General features: G+C 36.8%; 1 protein-coding gene across 2 annotated transcripts in view; it reads left to right on the top strand.

The window, feature by feature from the left end:
* Positions 1 to 19,413, top strand: part of BRINP3 (BMP/retinoic acid inducible neural specific 3) — a 234,879-nt gene that overhangs the window by 163,965 nt on the left and 51,501 nt on the right. For both annotated transcript variants that reach the window (XM_088153501.1, XM_088153502.1), the window contains 2 exons: positions 7,495 to 7,600; positions 12,550 to 12,786. In XM_088153501.1, the coding sequence (XP_088009627.1) occupies positions 7,495 to 7,600; positions 12,550 to 12,786 (343 nt within the window). The remainder of the gene's footprint in view (positions 1 to 7,494; positions 7,601 to 12,549; positions 12,787 to 19,413) is intronic.

Below are 19,413 nucleotides of genomic sequence, written 5' to 3'. Positions count from 1 at the left end.
GAGGAGGGACTTGGAGGTGACCATCATTTACAGGAGCTACGTTCCTGTGCAATGCCCTCCCACCAAACAGAAGAGCTACACTATCATTTTTAACATTCAGGAAGCCTTTTAAAACATGGCTGTTTCAATAAGTATTCGGGGATTGGACTGATAGTGTGGAGTGGTATCTGAATATAGGTTGAATTTTTCTTATTCATTGTTATACAGCACTATGGTTTTATATTCATTTATTACTGATTACATTTATTTTTGATATATTGCATATCTTTTGACATTTGGTAAAAAGAATAAATGCAAAGAAGTGTCAGAGACTGTGGTTTTCCATTTTTCTGAATCAAACCCCCTTTTTGTTCAGTTATATTAGGGTATACGGTAATCCATTCTTAGATAGATCCACAATTCTTTGTAAATATGGCCTCTTTATTTACATTTAACAGTTGCTTATAAGCAATATTGATCAGAATAGTCTCTGACACAATCCTTACTGACAAAAAAGGAGCTTGTAAAAGAAAAAAATGTGACTGCTTCAGTTGTTCAGATGAAACTTATTCCATGTCAAACCAGCAAATAACAAAGGTGTGAGGAGTTGTATGGACTAGACTCACTCTACCATTCTGTCACCTGGCCACCACCACCCATGCCTTCAGCATATCTTTATCTATTCAGTTTTATTGATCTTATTGTAATTTCTTTGTTTGTTGTGAGCCACCCGGAGTTGTTGAGAGTTGGGCAGCACACAAATCTAATAAATAAACAAATAAATAAGCAAGCTTTCTTTGTATAATGCTCTTAGCTGGGTTAAGGAGGGGTAAACAATGAAAAACTGTGTGGAAGGGTTGGAGAAAAATGTAGCTCAGTGTAGCCCCAGATCTGTTTCAGGATAAACTACATAATTTCCCCTGGTCAGCCATGTCAGTGCAAACAGGCATCAAAGAATTCATGGAAAATTAACATTTATGTTGGCTGATAGCACAGAAATGAAGTCCTAGACTAGCCCTGTGAAAATGTGGCTGCTCTCCAGGAGCTGTTTCTCATTAATCTAACATTTCACCCAAGGCCATATGTAAGTGGGTTGCATGGGAGGACATGGATGGAGGATATGTTCCTCCAATTTCATTCATAATAATGCTGTTCCTATATAGGACGCTGCAGAATTTTTACTATTGGGTTTAAAAAGAAAAAAAAATGCAAGGAAATGACAGCTTCTCTTTATGGTAGCAAAGAGGCCTTCTAAGATGGTTGTTCCCCATTTGACCAAGGCACTTTGATTACATACTACTGGTGCACAAGAATATGTGGTTATTCTGGGAGAGTGGCTTAATGCATTTGTAATGTGAACATGGCCATGACGTTGGAGTTCCTCAAAGCATTGTGGATGCTGGGGGGCCAGGAGCCCTCTCACTTGAAGGGTCTCTACATATCTACAGCAATGTGTGCACTGTACCTTATACCTGCCAAACATAATTCTGTGTAGGAGCACACACTTGTTCCAGTGATCCATTTCTAAAAACCATTTGAAGCCTGTTCCCAATATGTGACTTTATTTATAAACAGTAACCATTCACTGCCACTAGAACTTATAAGTTGTGAAGTGATCAGATAAAGGGAAGTTAGGTCATCTGTGCTACAAAAATAGATATGTTCTTACAAAATCCCCTAACGTTTCAGGGACTGGAACAGGGTTGCACACTGGTAGATTGCTGGAATCTAGCTGGAAAGTAGACAAGACACATCTTTACCTTCTCTACTCTCTCTGAAAATGGTTCAGAGCCATTTTCTCTGATTCAAAGTCATTGATGATCCTCCTCTTCCTCCTCCTCCTCCTCCTCCTCCTCCTCCTCCTCCTCCTCCTCCTCCTCCTCCTCCTCCTCCTCCTCCTCCTTTCAATTGTCTTGAATGGAATATCCAGATGAAGGATGAACATAAATATGCAAAAACATAATATTTAATGATTATGCTAATTATCACCCTTTCTTTATTTGGTTACCTCAGAAGTTACAAGATATAATGAGAATGAATGGAAAATGTAAATATGATCCCATAAATCCTCATTATAAAACAACATTACGCATTCACAGTGCATTAAAAGCAAATGATTCTTGTGTGAGAATGTGTGAGGGATATCTCTATGACCCTCCTTGTGGGATCAAACTAAGGTTCCAATTAATCCAACAGAATCAACAGATAAATGCAAAAGTGCTCATCCCCATCACACCCAGAAGTATTTGTCTAGCTACTCTGTTGAAAACTAAGTGATGCCTTATATGAATATTTGGCTTTAATCAGCAAAGCAAATCCATTGGCTGGGTCAGGACTCTTAAATGTGATTTGTTTGTTTTGCGAAAACAGAGAAATATGACATTCAAACACCTTTTAAATTTCATTTGCATGACTTATATCACTTCTTTTCTATGACAGCTAAGTATCAAGACATTGTTCTCTGATATGTTAAATATTGATTTATTGCAAGATATGCAAGAAGAACCATGAAACATTGGCTGAATTTGGACATAAGATTAAACAGATTTAGTGCTAAATTAATGAGATTCACCTCATGCCTTCCTGTCTCTCCTTTTCCCCACTGTTTTCTTCTTCCCAGTCAACCAATTGTTAACTGTGTTAGTCTTTTTTTTTTTTTTTAAGGAATAATTTGTTTTCAGTTTGGCTCATTTAGGCATGTGATGCCTTATCCTGGCTTGGGGAAATAATACATCAGCACTTAAACTAATCACAATTCCCATGTAGGACATTATTGACAAACTGCAGTTAGTTGCAAATAAAAGCAAATGTTTTCAGTCTCTTTTGTAGCCAAGAATGAAGAGAAAGAAGAGTAGACATGTGCACAAAATGTTAAAATATATCTCAGCACTGCCTTTTTGACTTGTTAGCTTGGGGAGTTCCTGCCCATCATAGTAGTGGATACCAGGTTGGAGAAAGATGATTGAGTATAATGTTCAAACTTGGACATCTGTAAACCACAAATGGCATTTTTCTCATACATGTAGAAGCAAAATACTTTTGCTTTAATGGTTGAAAAATAACTATTACAGTAACTAATCATGAATTGTTGATTATTCTAATGCAGTAATTTTCAACCTTTTCTTTTTCATAAAAACCTAGTGGTGTCCCAGCAGTGTTTGTTTATTTGTTTTGGTGACAAACAACTCTTCCAAGCATACTAAGAATAACCAAATCGAAATGACTTTGTTCCCAAAATGCCTTCTTTCTCCTTCTTCTTTCTGGTATGATCAGAGGAAGAATGGCACACTGCTTTAGAGAACCCTTTATTTACGTGAGATATTGATGATCCTCTTTAGCCTAACTGCTGCTTTGTTTGAAATATGCATTCATGGAGGTAATTACCTATAGCTAAACATATTTAATAAAGAAACTTGAAATGAGCACCACAGAATAGTCACCATACATCTCTGAAAGTTGCAGGTATCCTTCGGTTTTTCAACTTATCATTTGATATAGTGCCTTAAAGACAGACTGTTTCAAAACCATTTTTTTTTTCCTTAGTGGACATTTTTTTCAATCTGCTCATCTCAAAGTAGTTTAGACTCTTTGCATTTAGAGACTTCCAAAACAGTCAAAGGAAAAAGAAAGTGAGGTGGGGAAAAAAACTTATTTTCTTTGACATGCTTGATGCCACTTGTGTATAATTAAATTGTTCTGCTTTTTATAGTATTTAATGTTGAGAAAAATCTCTCAGTCTGATATACTGGGGCACCACCTTAGATTAGCAAGAAGTGTTAAAGATAAATTCAAAACAGAACTTTTAAGTTTAAAACAGAATTACACACATACACGCACACACACACACACACATAGAGGTACTATTTGGACCAAGTGATTTACAATGTTCAATCAGCTCAATCTAAAATTTTAACTGTTCTATATATTAAAAAATCTATGTACCTTGGGATTTTACTATCATACCTTGTGTAAGTTTAAAATATTTTAAAACAAGTATAGGAAAATATTGTATTTGGATGCCTATATGTCATGAGGATCACTTAATACATCATTGTTCAAAATTTATAAATACATCAGAACCTTTATTACTATACATTACACATGATCTTAGGCAAGAGGCATTTTATTACAGATAAAATGCAGAATCATCCTAGTGTGGAGATGGGGGGAGGACAGATTTTTGCAAGTGATTCACTTTTCAGTATAAAATGGGAATTGTCTCTTTGAAAAAGATTTGTTATGGGGAAACTAGTATTTGGGGAAGAGTTGGTCAAATATAAAATTATCAAATTCAAACTTCCCAAATCAATAGGAAGCAGAAGGAATATTTACACTTATTAGTTTTCTGATCAAAATATGTATCAGAACATAAGCATTAAGGGACAATATATATAAAAACGTGCATATTAGTAAAAAGGGGTATAGAAAGGTATATAGATGTTCATGCAAAGAGATGCATTTTCATGCAGTAAAACTTAAAACTGGAAAATGAAGAATTGATAGATACATAAATTGATACATTCATTGAGTCCTAGAAGAAGAAGAATATTCAGAACAGAATTTCACCTGATTGAATTCCAGGTTTTTCAGATCTCTCAACAATTTCAATAATAAGAACTTTCTTTAGCATTGCTTACATAAAATTCAACTTCCTAGAATCCCATGCGACTCGATATAAACAGCCTGGCACAAACATCTTCTGACCAGAATAATAAAATATTTAGAGCATGCCCACCATATCCAAACTGGTGGATAGGCAGATATTCTCAGGGAAAGGTGGACCTGTGCTACACAGAGCCTCAAAGGTGATAATCAGTAAAGGTGCACTTTGAATTGCACCTGGAAGGAAACTGAAAGCCAGTGCAGCTCACACAGGGATGGTGTAATACATGAAAATTAAGGGGCACCCAAAACTGCAAATGCTGCTTCATTCTTGACCAATTGTAATTTCCAGATGGCCTTCAAGGGCAGTCCCATATAGAGCACAGTAATCCAAGGAATGTGTGCAAGTGGCTTATGACATGAATCTGTGCATTGTGCACCAGCTCTGTCTGGGGAAGTGCTACCTCTTTGAGTGTCAAAAATCACACCTCTCTGGATCCAGGGGGTAAAAACCCAAAGCTACTCCATCTTGCTAGGGTTGAGTTAGAGGCAGTTCCTCCCCATGCAGATCTTCACAGTACCCAGGCACTGGGTCAGCACCTGAACAGCACTGCCTGTCCAGCCAGGGGTGGAGATCAGCATACTGATGATATCATACCACATGCCGCTGGATAACCTCACCCAATAGTTTCATGTAGATGATAAAGAAGCAGTGAGAGACCTGAGCCCTGTGGCAACCCCAGACAAGAGGGACCTAGGGTTGGACCTCTCACTCCCACACACCAATGCCCACTGGAACCAGCCACAGAGGGAGGAGGAGAATCACTGCAAAACAGTGTCCCCCACTTCCAAGCCTGAAGCTGGTTCAGAAGGAGACATGGTCAATATATTGAAAACTCTAGAGATCCAGGAAAACCAGGACAGTTGCAGCATGCCCATTATGAGCCCTCCAGAGGTCATCCACAACCATGACTAAGGCTGTTTCAGTACTGGAACTAGGCCTGAAACCAGACCAAAAAGGATCCAAATAATCTACTTCATCCAGGTCCCGCTGAAGCTGAGTGTCTAACACCCTGGGGACTGGATGAAAGTTCCTGTCAAGGGCCAAGGAGGCAGGCAGCCTCTTTCAAGGCAGGCAGCACCAATTTGCTTAGAGATCATTTCAATGTCATTTTTTTTAAAAAAAATTGCTTGTGTACTGTTTGCTTCAAAATAAGAATTTAATCTGTTTTTAAAGTCTGGTAAATATAAGGGGATCAAAGAGGCCATCTATTCACCCATATTGTACAGACAAAAGCCTCTTCAAGGATGGATGGATCTATTAATTTTGTTTTCTAGAAAAATTCCATTGCTTTCAAGCACAGCTTTGCCTCATTCTGTTGTTATATTCATTTTAAATATTCCACAGTTTTGTGCTTATACTATAATGCTTACAAGTTACAAAAATAAGTGCAATAGTGCTCTCTCTCTCTCTTTCATTGTACTTCCTTTTGGAAGCATTTGTATGGGAAGTGTGGATAGTTCATATTAAATATCAACCAATGTTCTCTCTCTTTCCTTTTAGAAAGGGAGAAGGAAGGAAGGAAAGGGAGGGAGGGAGGGGAAGGGGAAGGGAGGGGAAGGGGAAGGGGAAGGGGAAGGGGAAGGGGAAGGGGAAGGGGAAGGGGAAGGGGAAGGAAGGTTGAGGTTAGCTTCAGGGATGACTGCTGGAAATGAAATGTTTGAAAATTTAAACACATGAATCGTTATTTTAGTTCTTCTTAAATTATATTTTATGGCCACTATAAACTTTCACATTCTGAGAAAGCATTTTTTTTAAGTCTTAAACTGAATTTAAAATCTAAATTACTAAGAAGTAACTTAAAATGTGTACTATATTATTATGTATTCATCAATATTACATTATAACATGTAATAAAGTTCAGCTATGCCAAATTTGAGATAAATCAATTATTCCTAAATTGGCTTGTCCTCCATTGCATCCAGTTTAAAATAGTGAGATTTGGGTCCCATCAAAGTAAATGAGGCAAATTATTCATGGTTAACTGAACTGAAATAAGTCCTATAACACATGCTTAAACTCTTCCAATAGGTTTAATATCCTATAGCTTATTTATATATTTTTTAAATCAAATTTCAAAAAAAAAAAAGTTGAGTTTTCAAAATATACAAAAAAGAAATCAATCTAGAGCCAAATTTCTCAGAAAATAATTTTCTTTAAAAAATTCAAATCAAACTGTATTATTTTTTGGCCTCTTCTGACATGTTAGAAAATTTGGTGCCCACATCTTTAAGAACAGTCATTGAAGAATCTCCAAAGTTCCTATCTATGAATGGGTTAGAAAAGTAGTCATGGAACTGTGCTTCCAGTTTTAAGCTTAGTATTACATTCAAAGGTTTGACACTCTCTTCCTTCTATTCCTTTCTTCAAAGCCAACTTATTTATCTATAAACCAACAATATAATTTCAAGCAGAATTTTGTCAGGGATTTTCTGATAGCTTTTTTATCCATACACAAATGATTGAATAAATATCCACTTTTTCATCCTCATGAATATTCCATGACATACTAACCATCCCTTTTCCATATTATTACTTTCATCAGAAATGAGGGGGGAATGTTTCTTCTCCCAGGTTTATAAAAATTGACTTCTCAAGGGTTTGCTGATTTCAGTTAATCTGTATAAAATCAAGCACTACCATCGGACAAGCAATATTCTGCCACTGAAGAAATGCTGTACTACCAAAAAAAAACAACAAAAAAAAAACCCTGCACTGGTAAAATATAATGTCATGCGTGTTGGTGACAATGACAATGACCTCTACTTCTTCAGTGTCCAGATGTTTTGTAAAGGAAACTTAGCCTGTTCTGTATAATACAGCAAATGGTTTTCCATTCCTTTACTCATCAGGTGACAGAAACCCGGACTGGTCCTCTTGGCTGCAGTAACTATGACAACCTAGATTCTGTCAGTTCTGTTTTGGTACAGAGTCCAGAAAATAAGATTCAGTTGCAAGGTACGTGGGAGGAATTTTGTTAATTTCTTACAGGAAGATGTTTGTAGGACTATTGTCATTAAACTTACAGCATGCCTGAAGAGTACATGTCAAGAATAATTTCAAATGTTCCATTTCCCTAAGGTTCAACAGGTATATAAAAATCAGGATTCTGTTCAAGATATGGAAAGAAAATCAGGTTCAAGAAATCTGTGGTGGCCATGTTATTTACATCATTTTAGTATATAGTTGGGATACAATGTGATAGCACCCCAGTTCACAGAGAATTATTCTAAGCATTCAGGTTGTTGGATGGAGTTCCAACACGTTGGAGTGTGCTATTCTTTTGTTATGCATGACAATCCACTTAAAATGGTTTAAAATTTCTTGAAAAGCAAGATGCTGCTCAACCTGAGTAAAAATCATTACTACTACATCACAGAGAAAAATACCACTGGCCATTGGGTGGTTTGTATGAATATATATATATTCAAGGACAGTGCTAGTGTTGCTAATTCAGCAATATGTAGTCATGCAATGGAAGTCACTGTTAGAGATTTCATCAAGTTAATACACTATATAATTAGAAGGGGGGGAAAATCCTCCAACACATTTCAATAAAAATTGGGCTGGGGAATCATTGTTTGTCTCTTACTTTTAATACATTTTTGCTTGTCTAGTGCTTAGGGAACCAGTGATGATATTAAAAATCCTGAGACTTTGTGTTAATCTTATTAACATTCTTTGAGTTTCCTTCAGGGGTTTTATAGATGTTTGGCAGTAGAATTGTCTCCAACTTCAAGGCAAATACAGAAAATTGTTTCAAGGGAAATTAAAGGATTCCAATAAGAGTAGGGGAAACAATATTCCTCAGATTGTCAGTTAATTCCACCTAAAATATAATTTGAGAAGAATAAATGGGGAGAATGGAATTCTGAGAAAACCTAAAGTTATGGCACAATAGCATTAGGAACATATCTTAGAAAAGAGTTGATACATACAATGTTATGCATCAACAGCATGTATTATTCATGGTTAAAATCCATGAAGATAATCCATGGTCAGAACAGTTTTTGTTTTTCCAACTTTATTTCATGTGCGTGAAAGATATAAGGAAGTCCACCTCCAGTCAATTACAGCCATTTCAAGTCTGCTTGGTATCTTTCCGTAAAAGGTGGGATAATATACTTTCTCCAGAATGCAGCAATATGCCTCTAATAGAGATGCTCTGGTAGTTGAAATCTTAGTAAATTCAGAATACGGTTTACCTGAAAATATATTTTTTTTCAGCTCTTGAGGTAGACAGTGGGAATTATCTTTTGATGGAATTGATGGATAAACACAGCATTTTCCCTCTTCTTCTCACATAATAGGACAGCCAATCTTGATATCACATTGTATGCCTGATATTTTGGGGCATATAACACTTTGACAGATGATCCTGTCATTTTCTTTGGGGTTCATGTCTCCATTGTGCTTATTGAAACTATTTGCTGTTCAGAAGCTGCTCTCTCTATGCTCGACATAATATTTGTCAGTAGAATGCTTAGGAAATTAGTTATTACATCAATCACAGACCTGTTTTGATACATATCACTGTATCTCTAAAGTCAAAATGGTCACATATACAACAGCCTTTTTAAATCCATATTCTAGTCACCATTGCTTTGATGAATAAAAAACTTCATGTATACCAAAGTTTTATTTTAATTTTTTTTCCTAAAACACCTTTAAGCAGACATATGCATAGAGAGAGAGATAATACAAAACACAGGGAAAACTGCTTTCAGTTTCATTATATTTTTATAATATACTTTATATTAAGTATAATATTTATATACTTAAAATATTTTCTTGTACTATATAATAGTGTATATTTATTATATATTTTTCAGCAAGGTATCCTTCTCCAAAATTCATGCATTAATTTATTTTGTCTTTGATCAAGATGCACTACATAAATTTGCAAAACATGTGAACACAGACAATAGTGGAATAAATATGCAAACATGGAAAATGGTTGCTTCTTCATGTCACTCTCAATCCTCTGAAGGGAAAAATAAGTAGATTGGCTTGTTCCAGTCTAAAAAGGATCTGAAAGCACTTCACTGTGAGCAATTCTTATACAAGTTAAATTGGACTTAATTAAATAGTGCCCAACCAGTCCTCCTTGTTATTGGGTCTGGAAGCTGTGAGAACTGTATGTGAGAAAAATAATATAGAATTATTTCTACTCACTCAGCTAGATTACATTATTTTAACTAGAAATAACTTTTTTGCAGGAGTTAAAAGGATTAGAATATGATCCTGTTTGGGGGCCAAAATATATTGATGTATTAGCTCTCAAAAGACAACAAAATTATATTCAGATAACAAATAATGAATATTGTGTTCAAAATCCATTAAACAGAACAAGATTTTTAAACATCTGTTTGTTAAATCAGCAAAATACTCCTGGAATTTTGTGGTCCTGGGCAGCCATGTCTGCTATGTATTTGGATGGGTCAGTCCTTAACAAAACATGGTATCCATGTCCAAATGGATTTATTCTTTGACAACTTTATCATTCAACACATAGCAATTGTCAGCAAAGCTTCCCTTGCCTGATTTCCATGTAATGCTTGCACATAGTATGGAGGGATGGAACATCCTTTATGATAAAACCAAAACTGGGTGAATGACCTCTATATTCAGAGAAGGGTAATTCAAGAATAAGACAGGACAGAAGTCTTAAGCCCATCTTTGCCAGACTTTTCTTTTCAACTGAAATATGTAGAGAAGAAGAAAAATCTGGTGCAATCCATGGGAATCTATACTACAATATTTTTCATATAATAACCCTGAATTTAGAATTATGCTATTGTGTAATATTATGCCCAGGGACATTCTGACCCTATTTTGAAAATGTCTGATAGAAGCTACACTTCTTAATCACTATGACTTTATTTCTAAAGAAAAAGGGTGTTTCTCCCCATAGGAAAAAAAAAAAGGGGGACATTAAGGTATTTTCACTGCTTTATATTAATGTACACTACAGGCAGGTAGACCCTATATGGCTTCTTGGACCAGTTTTTATGGCCTCCATAATACTCCCCGATCCCCATTTTTGCTGATCACCAAAAATCATCAGCAAAACATTAGAATTCACTCAGGGGGTGAAGTGAGAAGCGCTTTACTTTAAAAAAGAGTGACCCCACCCCCAAAAGCCCACAAAAGGTTTGACATTTTCACTTTCACACTTTCTGAAGACACTGCCTCCAGACAATGCCATTGCAAACCTTGGAAGTCCTCACCAGCTGCAAAATGGTAGCACATCTCTACTATATAACTTCTTAATTTCCTCACCGAACACACAAATGACTTAGCCCATCTCAATTGTTTTTAAAACCATTGTTCCTGAAACTTTCCAACTCTGGATCAGGCATCCAAATCAGTCCTAAGTGAGATGCAGAAGAATTAAAAATTGATTACTTGACTGAATCTTCTCTCACGCTGTGCAATCTGTTACTATGGCAAGCTAGTATCCCAAAAAGTTTAAAGCCTTGCACTCTCTGATTTTTCTTGCTTTCTCATCTCATTTGTGACAGGGTATTCAAAGAAATTATTTTCAACTGTATTTTTATATGGTACTATCCACATGTGAAGAAACATAACTAAACTTCTAAAGAATGTCAAAGGACTCAGGCTGCAGTGGGGAGAAAATTAAGCCAGGAAGTCAAGAGTGAAATTGACTCTTTCCACACCTTGTCTCTGGAAAGGAAGGCAGTTGACATAACTAAAAAAACTTCATGTAACTCATTTGAAAATAATCTAAATCTGAATTTTTTTATACCAGCAAAATTGGAGATAGCAAGGTACAATTTCCAAGCATAGGCTACATGCTGGGCCATTAGTTTGGCGTCTTTCCACAATGTTCCAAAATATTTATTAACTGCCTTGATCAATTTTGCTGCAAACACCCACATGGCAAAGGACAAGAAAGACCAGAAACCATTTCTCATAGCCAAAGCAATATCAAAAAGCTATTTCCATTTCTGACAGTCTTTATGAAAGGAAGGTTATCTAGTGAATCTTTCATAAAATTGGATAGATAAGTGGAACATATATAGGTACAACAATACTTCATAAAAAGATTATTTGATCACTCTTTTTCTCACTTCAGTCTCTGGATTTGGGATGCCCCCTTCACACAGGCCTCAAACCATTGCTGTGGAAACAGAATCCTTGGGACTACTCCAATGCCACTGAGAAGTAGAATTCATGATCTATAGATTTTAATATTTATTCATTGTTGTTCTACAAACTCCCCAGTGTCATGGTATTGTTCTGAGGAAACATCTTCCATGCTGTGGATGAGAAATCATTTTCAACCAACTTGATCAAAAGATAAACTGGAAGGAACAAGATGAATATGAGTAAAAGAGCCTCATCCCTGAACAAATGATTGTGCCAGCTAAAAAACAATAGCTGTATCAATAATACAAACATGGGTGGAGTTCACACTTCAAGCCACAGTGACTTGAAGCTGATAATTGCATTGTTGTCAGTAATCTGTAAAATAAAGTTATTCAAGGAGGTTTTGTCTTAGAATTTGTTTAAAAGAATGCCTTTGGAGTGCAGAATAAAAGCATTCTGAGTGTGGGATGTTTTTCCTTCCTAGCAGAACCATTTTTCAACAGGCTCACTAAAAACCAGTTGCTGGATTGCCTTTGGCATGTGAAAAATCATCCCCTAGCAACCAATTGCAAAATCTCTCCTTTTCTCCAGGAGGCTTTGACTATGTCACAAGTCATAAAAATTGGTATATGTCAGCTATTTGATTCTTTTTAAATCTGTGAGCTAATGTCTTCTATGGATATATTGATTGTAGATAGAATTATATCTAAAGGGTTGGTTATGCTCTGAGGAAACTATCTCACTTATTAAGATAAATTGTTTCTTCTTCTCCTTCTTGTTCCTCTTCCATTAAGGTCTTCAGCTTATCCTGCCCGAATATTTGCAAGAGAGGTTTGTGCAGGCAGCTCTGAGCTACATTGCATGCAATTCAGAGGGAGAATTTATCTGCAAGGAGAACGATTGTTGGTGTCAGTGTGGTTCCAAATTCCCAGAATGCAACTGTCCATATATGGATATTCAAGCTATGGAAGAGAGCCTGCTACGCATCAGTGAGACCTGGAATACTTACAATAGTGATTTTGAAGATTCAGGTGTGATGTTTTAACCTAGTTAATCATCTTTATCATTGTCCTGTTATTTTATAATGACATTATCATTGCTCTGGGAGCAGAAGTAATGTTTGCATTGGAATGGTGGAGTCTGTGGATTACACTCATTAGTGGTTATAGATAAGGATGCAGCAAATCTCAGTTGAGTGTGTGTGACATATTATCTTATTTGGTTCCATTTTGAGGAGATCCCTGACTGGCCAAATCTGCCTTGATTTGACATGTGGGTTGTAATACATGGATTCTACCACAACATGGACAGCAGTGCTCTACAAAGTCCTTTAACATCCATCATTCCGTCATCAAAAATTTGTGTTTGTAAGAGATGGAATGAATATATGTATGAAAGTAGTAGAGAGAACAAGAGTAAGCCATCCAAGGCTCAGAGGAATTGTGCAATAATTACACAAAAACTTTCAAGGACAGACTGAGGAGAACATACAAGTCTATAGGTCCCCCCCTCCAAAGTCTAAAGAAGTAAAAAAAAAAAAAAGTCTCCATAAATTTCTATGGGAGCAGATTTAGGACATTCTGCAAAAACACCTCAATGCAAAGCAACACACCCGAACAAGTTCCATAAGTGTCTTTTGAATCTGAATTGAGAGGACCTCTTGCTAGCTTGAGAGAAATTGCATTCTTGGGCAGAAGCAATGCTGGCAAATTGAGGAATGGCCAGTGAAAGAAGCAGTGACAGTGCAGCAGAAATAGGGATAGTTAACAGAGAAGACTGGGGCCAAAATGAGGCAAAGAAAATTGAGGCTAGGTGAACCTTCTTAATTTACCCACAGGGCTCAACTCACAATGAGGAGCCTCCTTTTCCTCAAACACAAATCTACCTCCACAAATAAGCAGTACATATGGAAATGAACTAGCAAATACCACTAATTTATTTTAGAAAGACTACATTGGGGATATTTATGGAATAAATAGTATAAGGAAAATCTGAGTACAAAAAAAAGGGGGGGATCCTTGTGCTTGTCAACTACACTATAAGTTAGGAGAAGCTCTATATAAAAGCTCTGTGCATTAGGGAATGTGTGTGTGTGTATGTGTATACATATACATACATACATACATACACACACGCATACACCTAATGGATTTAAAAAGTAATCTACTAAAGAAGTAGATTACTGACTCATGTGTCCATGATTCCTGCATGATAGTGGTAGCTTTTGTACTGTGTGGTCAGTTAGACTTTTGCAGGAAACTCCAACCTGCACCATTTCCAGTTTGGCATGAATTATCCTTCATCCCACACTCACGTTCTACTAGGATGCAACTGTATTGATGACCCTTTTACCTGTTAAAAAAAACATAACTCCAGTTACAATGACTGAATCCTGTCAGAATGGAGTGATGACAGTTGTAAAGGCCTTGCAGGATCATCATCTGATGTCAGCAAAGATCCAGAGGAGGATTTAACGGCCATCAGTCATCTTTTATGACTTATCCATACCCGTTATCTGCTGAAGGAGGTACCTGCTATTGCCATTTTACCCTTTCCAGACTCATATCTTGAGGGGAGCAACCTTTAAATACCATGAAAGCTTAACTGCACCAGGCTATTTTGACCTTTATGTTTGAAGCCAAGCTTTCTGCAGCCTGTTTCATGCTCTCATCAAGGATTCAAAAGGAAGTTGACAGAACCAAGAAAGAGATTGCTACACTGAGGAGATTTGTGTTTTGTGATTTGTTGTTGTGTATCGGGGTTTTTAAAATTTATAAGAAAATTTCTCAAATATTTAGAAAAAAATGTAAAGTGTTCCCTGGGTAGCATCACTTGCATAAATGAGAGGAACTTAAATCAGTCTTTCTCATGCACACACCAACCAGATGAGATGGATTACAACTCCATCATCCCCAACCAATAAGCCAATGACCACCTTATCTGGAAATGATGAGAATTGTAACTGAGCTTATCTGGTTGGTTCCAAATTTGGTAAGTCTGATCTAAGTACTTTTTTTGAGATACGTATTCTGAAATAAACTGATCTGAAATTGTGTATTTATTCTCTCTTTTTCCTAGAGATGATATGTCGCAGCTACAACAGACATCTGATAAATAGAACAAAAATAAAGTTAGAAATTGGTTGGTGAAGTTCAGGGCCAGTCCATGAGACTATGTATGAGGTTGAAACTCTACTGATTTTCCATGTAGTTTTCTTTGCTTGACTTTTGTATCACCTCCTGCAGATGGATGGATGGATGGATGGATGGATGGATGGATGGATGGATGGATGGATGGATGGACCTCTCTGTAAGGAAAGCTTGTGCCATGGTTATGATTTGAGCAATAGCATGAATAGCCATTAATTACATGGAAGGAGCAGTTTCCACAAATAGCACACTCATATGCGTATTGCTGTGCCACAAGATCTCCCACACGTATGCTCCCAGAGTACATGGATTACATAGTTTTGTCTGAATTGGTGCTGACTAATATTATACTTTAAAAGCGGTTTGAGAGGTTGGCAGATGAGTAAGTATGAATCATATGGTTGTGCATAAGACTGGAAAGATATACCAAACCCTTGATTGTCTAAATTGTGCTTAGTGTAGAAAGATTGCCTGCCTGCTTGCCTGCCTGCCTGCCTGCCTGCCTGCCTGCCTGCCTTCCTGCCTTCCTGCCTTCCTGCCTTCCTGCCTGCCTGCCTGCCTGCCTTCCAAAAATCATAGCTGAATACATTAAAAGAAAAAAAAAGTGGGGGAGAGGGGAACACTACCCCATTTACTTCCCTTTTGTTTTCCTTGTCATCTAATTGGTTTCCAGAGGTTTGAACTGCTTGCTTGTTGATGGTTTTTGAAGTTAAACCAAAGGGCAGGAAATAGAGCTAAGACTTGTAATATTAGTTACAGTTTGAAAGAAATTTCAGATGGATTCCAAATGTGAGGCTTGGACTTATAAGCGGGGGGGGGGGGGAGGACTAGAAATTTGCACGTTGGAAAAACAAACCGTTTCTCCAAACACTGATCATTCATACCCATATGCATAACAAAAATAGAAATCAACCACCAACTCTGAAAAAGCCAGATAATAATTTTCAAATCAGTTTGCCCTTCTTTCTCCCATTCTCACCAGGAACTCATTTTCTAGTATAATTAAATCCCTGTCTTCCCCATTCCTTTGAAAAATGCAAATTATTCTTTCCCACTTCAGTGAACTGAAATTGGAGCTCTTTTAGAATGTTTGCTCAAATCCATCTGCTTGCTTCTTATTGTTATCTTCTACATACAGCCATATCTTGTAGCCTTCGGATTTAGTAACTTCCCTTACAAAATTAACAGCTGTTTGATAAAAAATCCACACTGATGCCGCTCACCCTAAATTAGCATGCCTCATTAGTGTCTCAAGGATTCTGGATGAATTAAAGCACTTAATTTTCTAGAAGGGAAATTAAAAAAAATAAAGAAAAACAGTAGAGTGGGGGGTGGGGGATAAGCCATTTCATCCAAATGCTACTTGATAAATAACACTCTCAGGTATTTGAAAACTGACACATTTAATACCCTTTCTCAGTACATCTAAGTATCATACATTTTAATAGCCATCTCAGTTTTTTTAGTGCCATTTCTTAGATAGCCAAACGTAACACCTCTGCAAGATAGAAATATCAGCAAATTTGAGGAAACCATGAACTTTTCAAAATATTAAAAAAGCTATCCTTGGAGATCACTCTGAAAAATACTCCCCCCCCCCCTTAGAATTAAGCATCACAATGGGAATAGAAAGCTGAAGGCAGTGTAAGTCAGCAAGAGGTAATAGCATTGAGCAATCGGAATTCTGAATGACAAATCCCCACTTTAACATTGTTACAATACTCACATTTTAAAATTAAACAACAACAACAACAACAACAACAACTATTATTATTATTATTATTATTATTATTATTATTATTATTATTATTATTTCAGAGTGGAAATTGCAGCAGCAGTTTTGAGATAGGATTAATTGTAGATTGCTATCAGGGGCATCTTGGAGACAGTGGCCAAGCTCAGAACTGGCCTTATACCTTCTTAAACTTGAATTGTTCTGCTAATGCCAAATAGCACTCTCCAGTGAGAGACCATATGATCCATTGTCCTAACATGGCAGCGAGCAAATGATACACCGATCCCTTACATTTATTTAGTTAGGTCACAGTCTGTTCTGAGAAATACATTATCTGAACATTTGTGAATTATAGCAGAAATTCTGCAGCATCAGGAAAGGTCTTGCATTTTTGAAGGATTCATCAGGCAGCTCTGGAAAAGTTATAGGAATGCATCTATTCAAGAAGATATGCAAATCAACCTACACAGCAGCCTGATTTCAGGACAAAATTGATGTGATACCAAATGTTACAATTGCTAAACCCATAGAAAGCCCAACAGCAGAAGGTGAGGCAAATAGTTTTTTCTATGGGGAGATTTTCATAATTTCTTTTTCACTGCTATATGGATGAAGATACTGTATGGATGAATATTTCCATTATTACCACCTTTCTTTTGTGCCCTGTTTTTTCTTTAAAGTCATGTATATGCTGAAAGTGTTTTTCATTGTTTTTGCTCAGAACTATGATCAAAATACATTCTTTGAACTGATATTGGCTTTCCATGTGCTCTCCAAGCCCTTCTTTTCACCTTGTATAAGGTTTAATTAATATCTGATGGCTCTCCTGCCATTCAGCCTTTGTGCAAATTTGATTTTCAACCAGATATATGTAGGTATTGGGAAGTTCTTCTAAAACTCAGCACCAAGCATCAGAAATACTGTTTTAAATCCACTTAATTCCATATTTAATTCTGTGAATCTGTATCAATGTATCCAACTGGGGAATCTGTATTTTTATGGCTATCTCCTTCCTTCTTTCTCCCATTGCATTCTTTATTTTTTCACTTCTTCACAGAGACTGAATTATTAGCACTCACTTGCTGAAAACCACTTGACTAAGCTGATGGGATTTAAGGCAATAAAGAAAATTCAAAAGGAAGTTCTACTAGGAAAGACAGTTTGCTACAACCATTGACTGAATGTTATATCAAAGGATTTAGAGGTAGAAGACTTTTTGCATTCCTCTTACTTTTTATAGCCCATTTGGATTTTATCAGACTTTTTTCATTAAAGCCTTCCTATTGCTCAGTGCACAAGGATGATTTTGATATTTCCAGGCATTTTAGAATAAGGTTCCAAGATTGGCAGTTTAATAAAAATGGTTTTAAGGGAATCTTATAGGATGTTCACTAGCCACATAGTCTTAATTTTGTTCTGTGGTCTTTTGGCTAGCTATAGGGCACATGAGGATTTTGGAGTTCAGAAGTAGCTTCAGACATTGTCTGGTTTGGAGAGTGGAATCAATTTATTTTTGTAGCAGTTTGTTTGAAACCTGAGCAATCTGTCTTCTCTCTCTCTCTGTCTCTCTCATTCTCCCCCCCGCAATACTGTTGCTCTGCTGAGCTGTGGGCAGTTTGTTCTCCATTGGTAGGACTGCTTACTTCATTCTGTCTCTTGGCCCCTGCATTTAAGGCAGCCGTTACTTTCCTCTCTCACAGAACTTCAATATCCTATTCTTGGTACCCATCTGTACGTACTATACAGATGTATTATTTCCTCATCCCCTCTATTCTTTTCTCTGCTCAACTTGCAAACACAGTTTCAGCTATTGGGGAAACCATCTGATTTCAAAATGCTGACATGCTATAATTGCACCATCACAATTCTCAGGAGTCTTTAGAAGAAGAAATAGTATCCTTGTAGCTTGTTTCCCATCGTAACTACTGCTGAAATATCTTTCTTTCATCCTCCCTTTCTTCCCAGATGACCAGACAGAAATACATACTGAAAACAGTATGGGGGGATGGAATGAGACAATTTTATGTCGAGTGAGAGTGAGGGGACTTTAATTGCTCCAAGAACTGCAGTAGATGAGGAGGCCATATGCTGTTTGGGTTACTTTTTTTGCACTTTCCTAACAGCCAGCATTCATCATCTGGAGGGTGAGCACTGAAAGGGAATCCCTTGTATGTTATCAGCATTTTGAGCTCAGCGGAAGTGAGAAGAATCACAAGCCAGCTTCCCCCTGTTTTGTGAGGGCTTGGGGAGTGGAAACAGTATAGTGTGGAGAGTCCTATAATTATTTTTTGAACCTTCAGAAGACTCATCCTGTCCCCTTATTGTTAGATATCATATCTATGAAAAAAAGTTGCGATGGAAGAAGAGGGCACTAGGAATCTAAAACAATGTATATAGGTGTAGAAAATAATTCTGTTACAACACCATTGAGTGAGTCTTGGACTGATCTTCCTCATAAAGCACCTTATGAAGGACAATCTTCACATTTTCAAGATTGAGAAATATTATTTTAATTTCTTTTCATCTGGTCAGTAAACCAAAGAGGAGTTTGAGATATTCTGTGAATGATAAGAACTACTCTCCTAGTTATTTATTTAAAAATCAAATGTATAACTCATAATGGCTCTGGAAGGTATACAAGTTAAAAACAAACCCAGTGCAATAACACAACTAAAAGAAGGCAGTAACTCAGGGACCAACATACCTAACACATTAATACAATTCAGTCAGAAGGTACATGTTCCCCTATTCTGGTTCCTGAGGAAAAAGCCAGG

The sequence above is a fragment of the Python bivittatus genome, unplaced genomic scaffold (genome assembly GCF_059951505.1).
Source record: "Python bivittatus isolate LINGU-HERP-01145 unplaced genomic scaffold, Pbiv_v1 ctg000700_np1212, whole genome shotgun sequence".
Taxonomy (NCBI): domain Eukaryota; kingdom Metazoa; phylum Chordata; class Lepidosauria; order Squamata; family Pythonidae; genus Python; species Python bivittatus.
The sequence above is the reverse complement of the archived record's forward strand: the minus strand, read 5'-3'. Positions and strand labels throughout refer to the sequence as shown.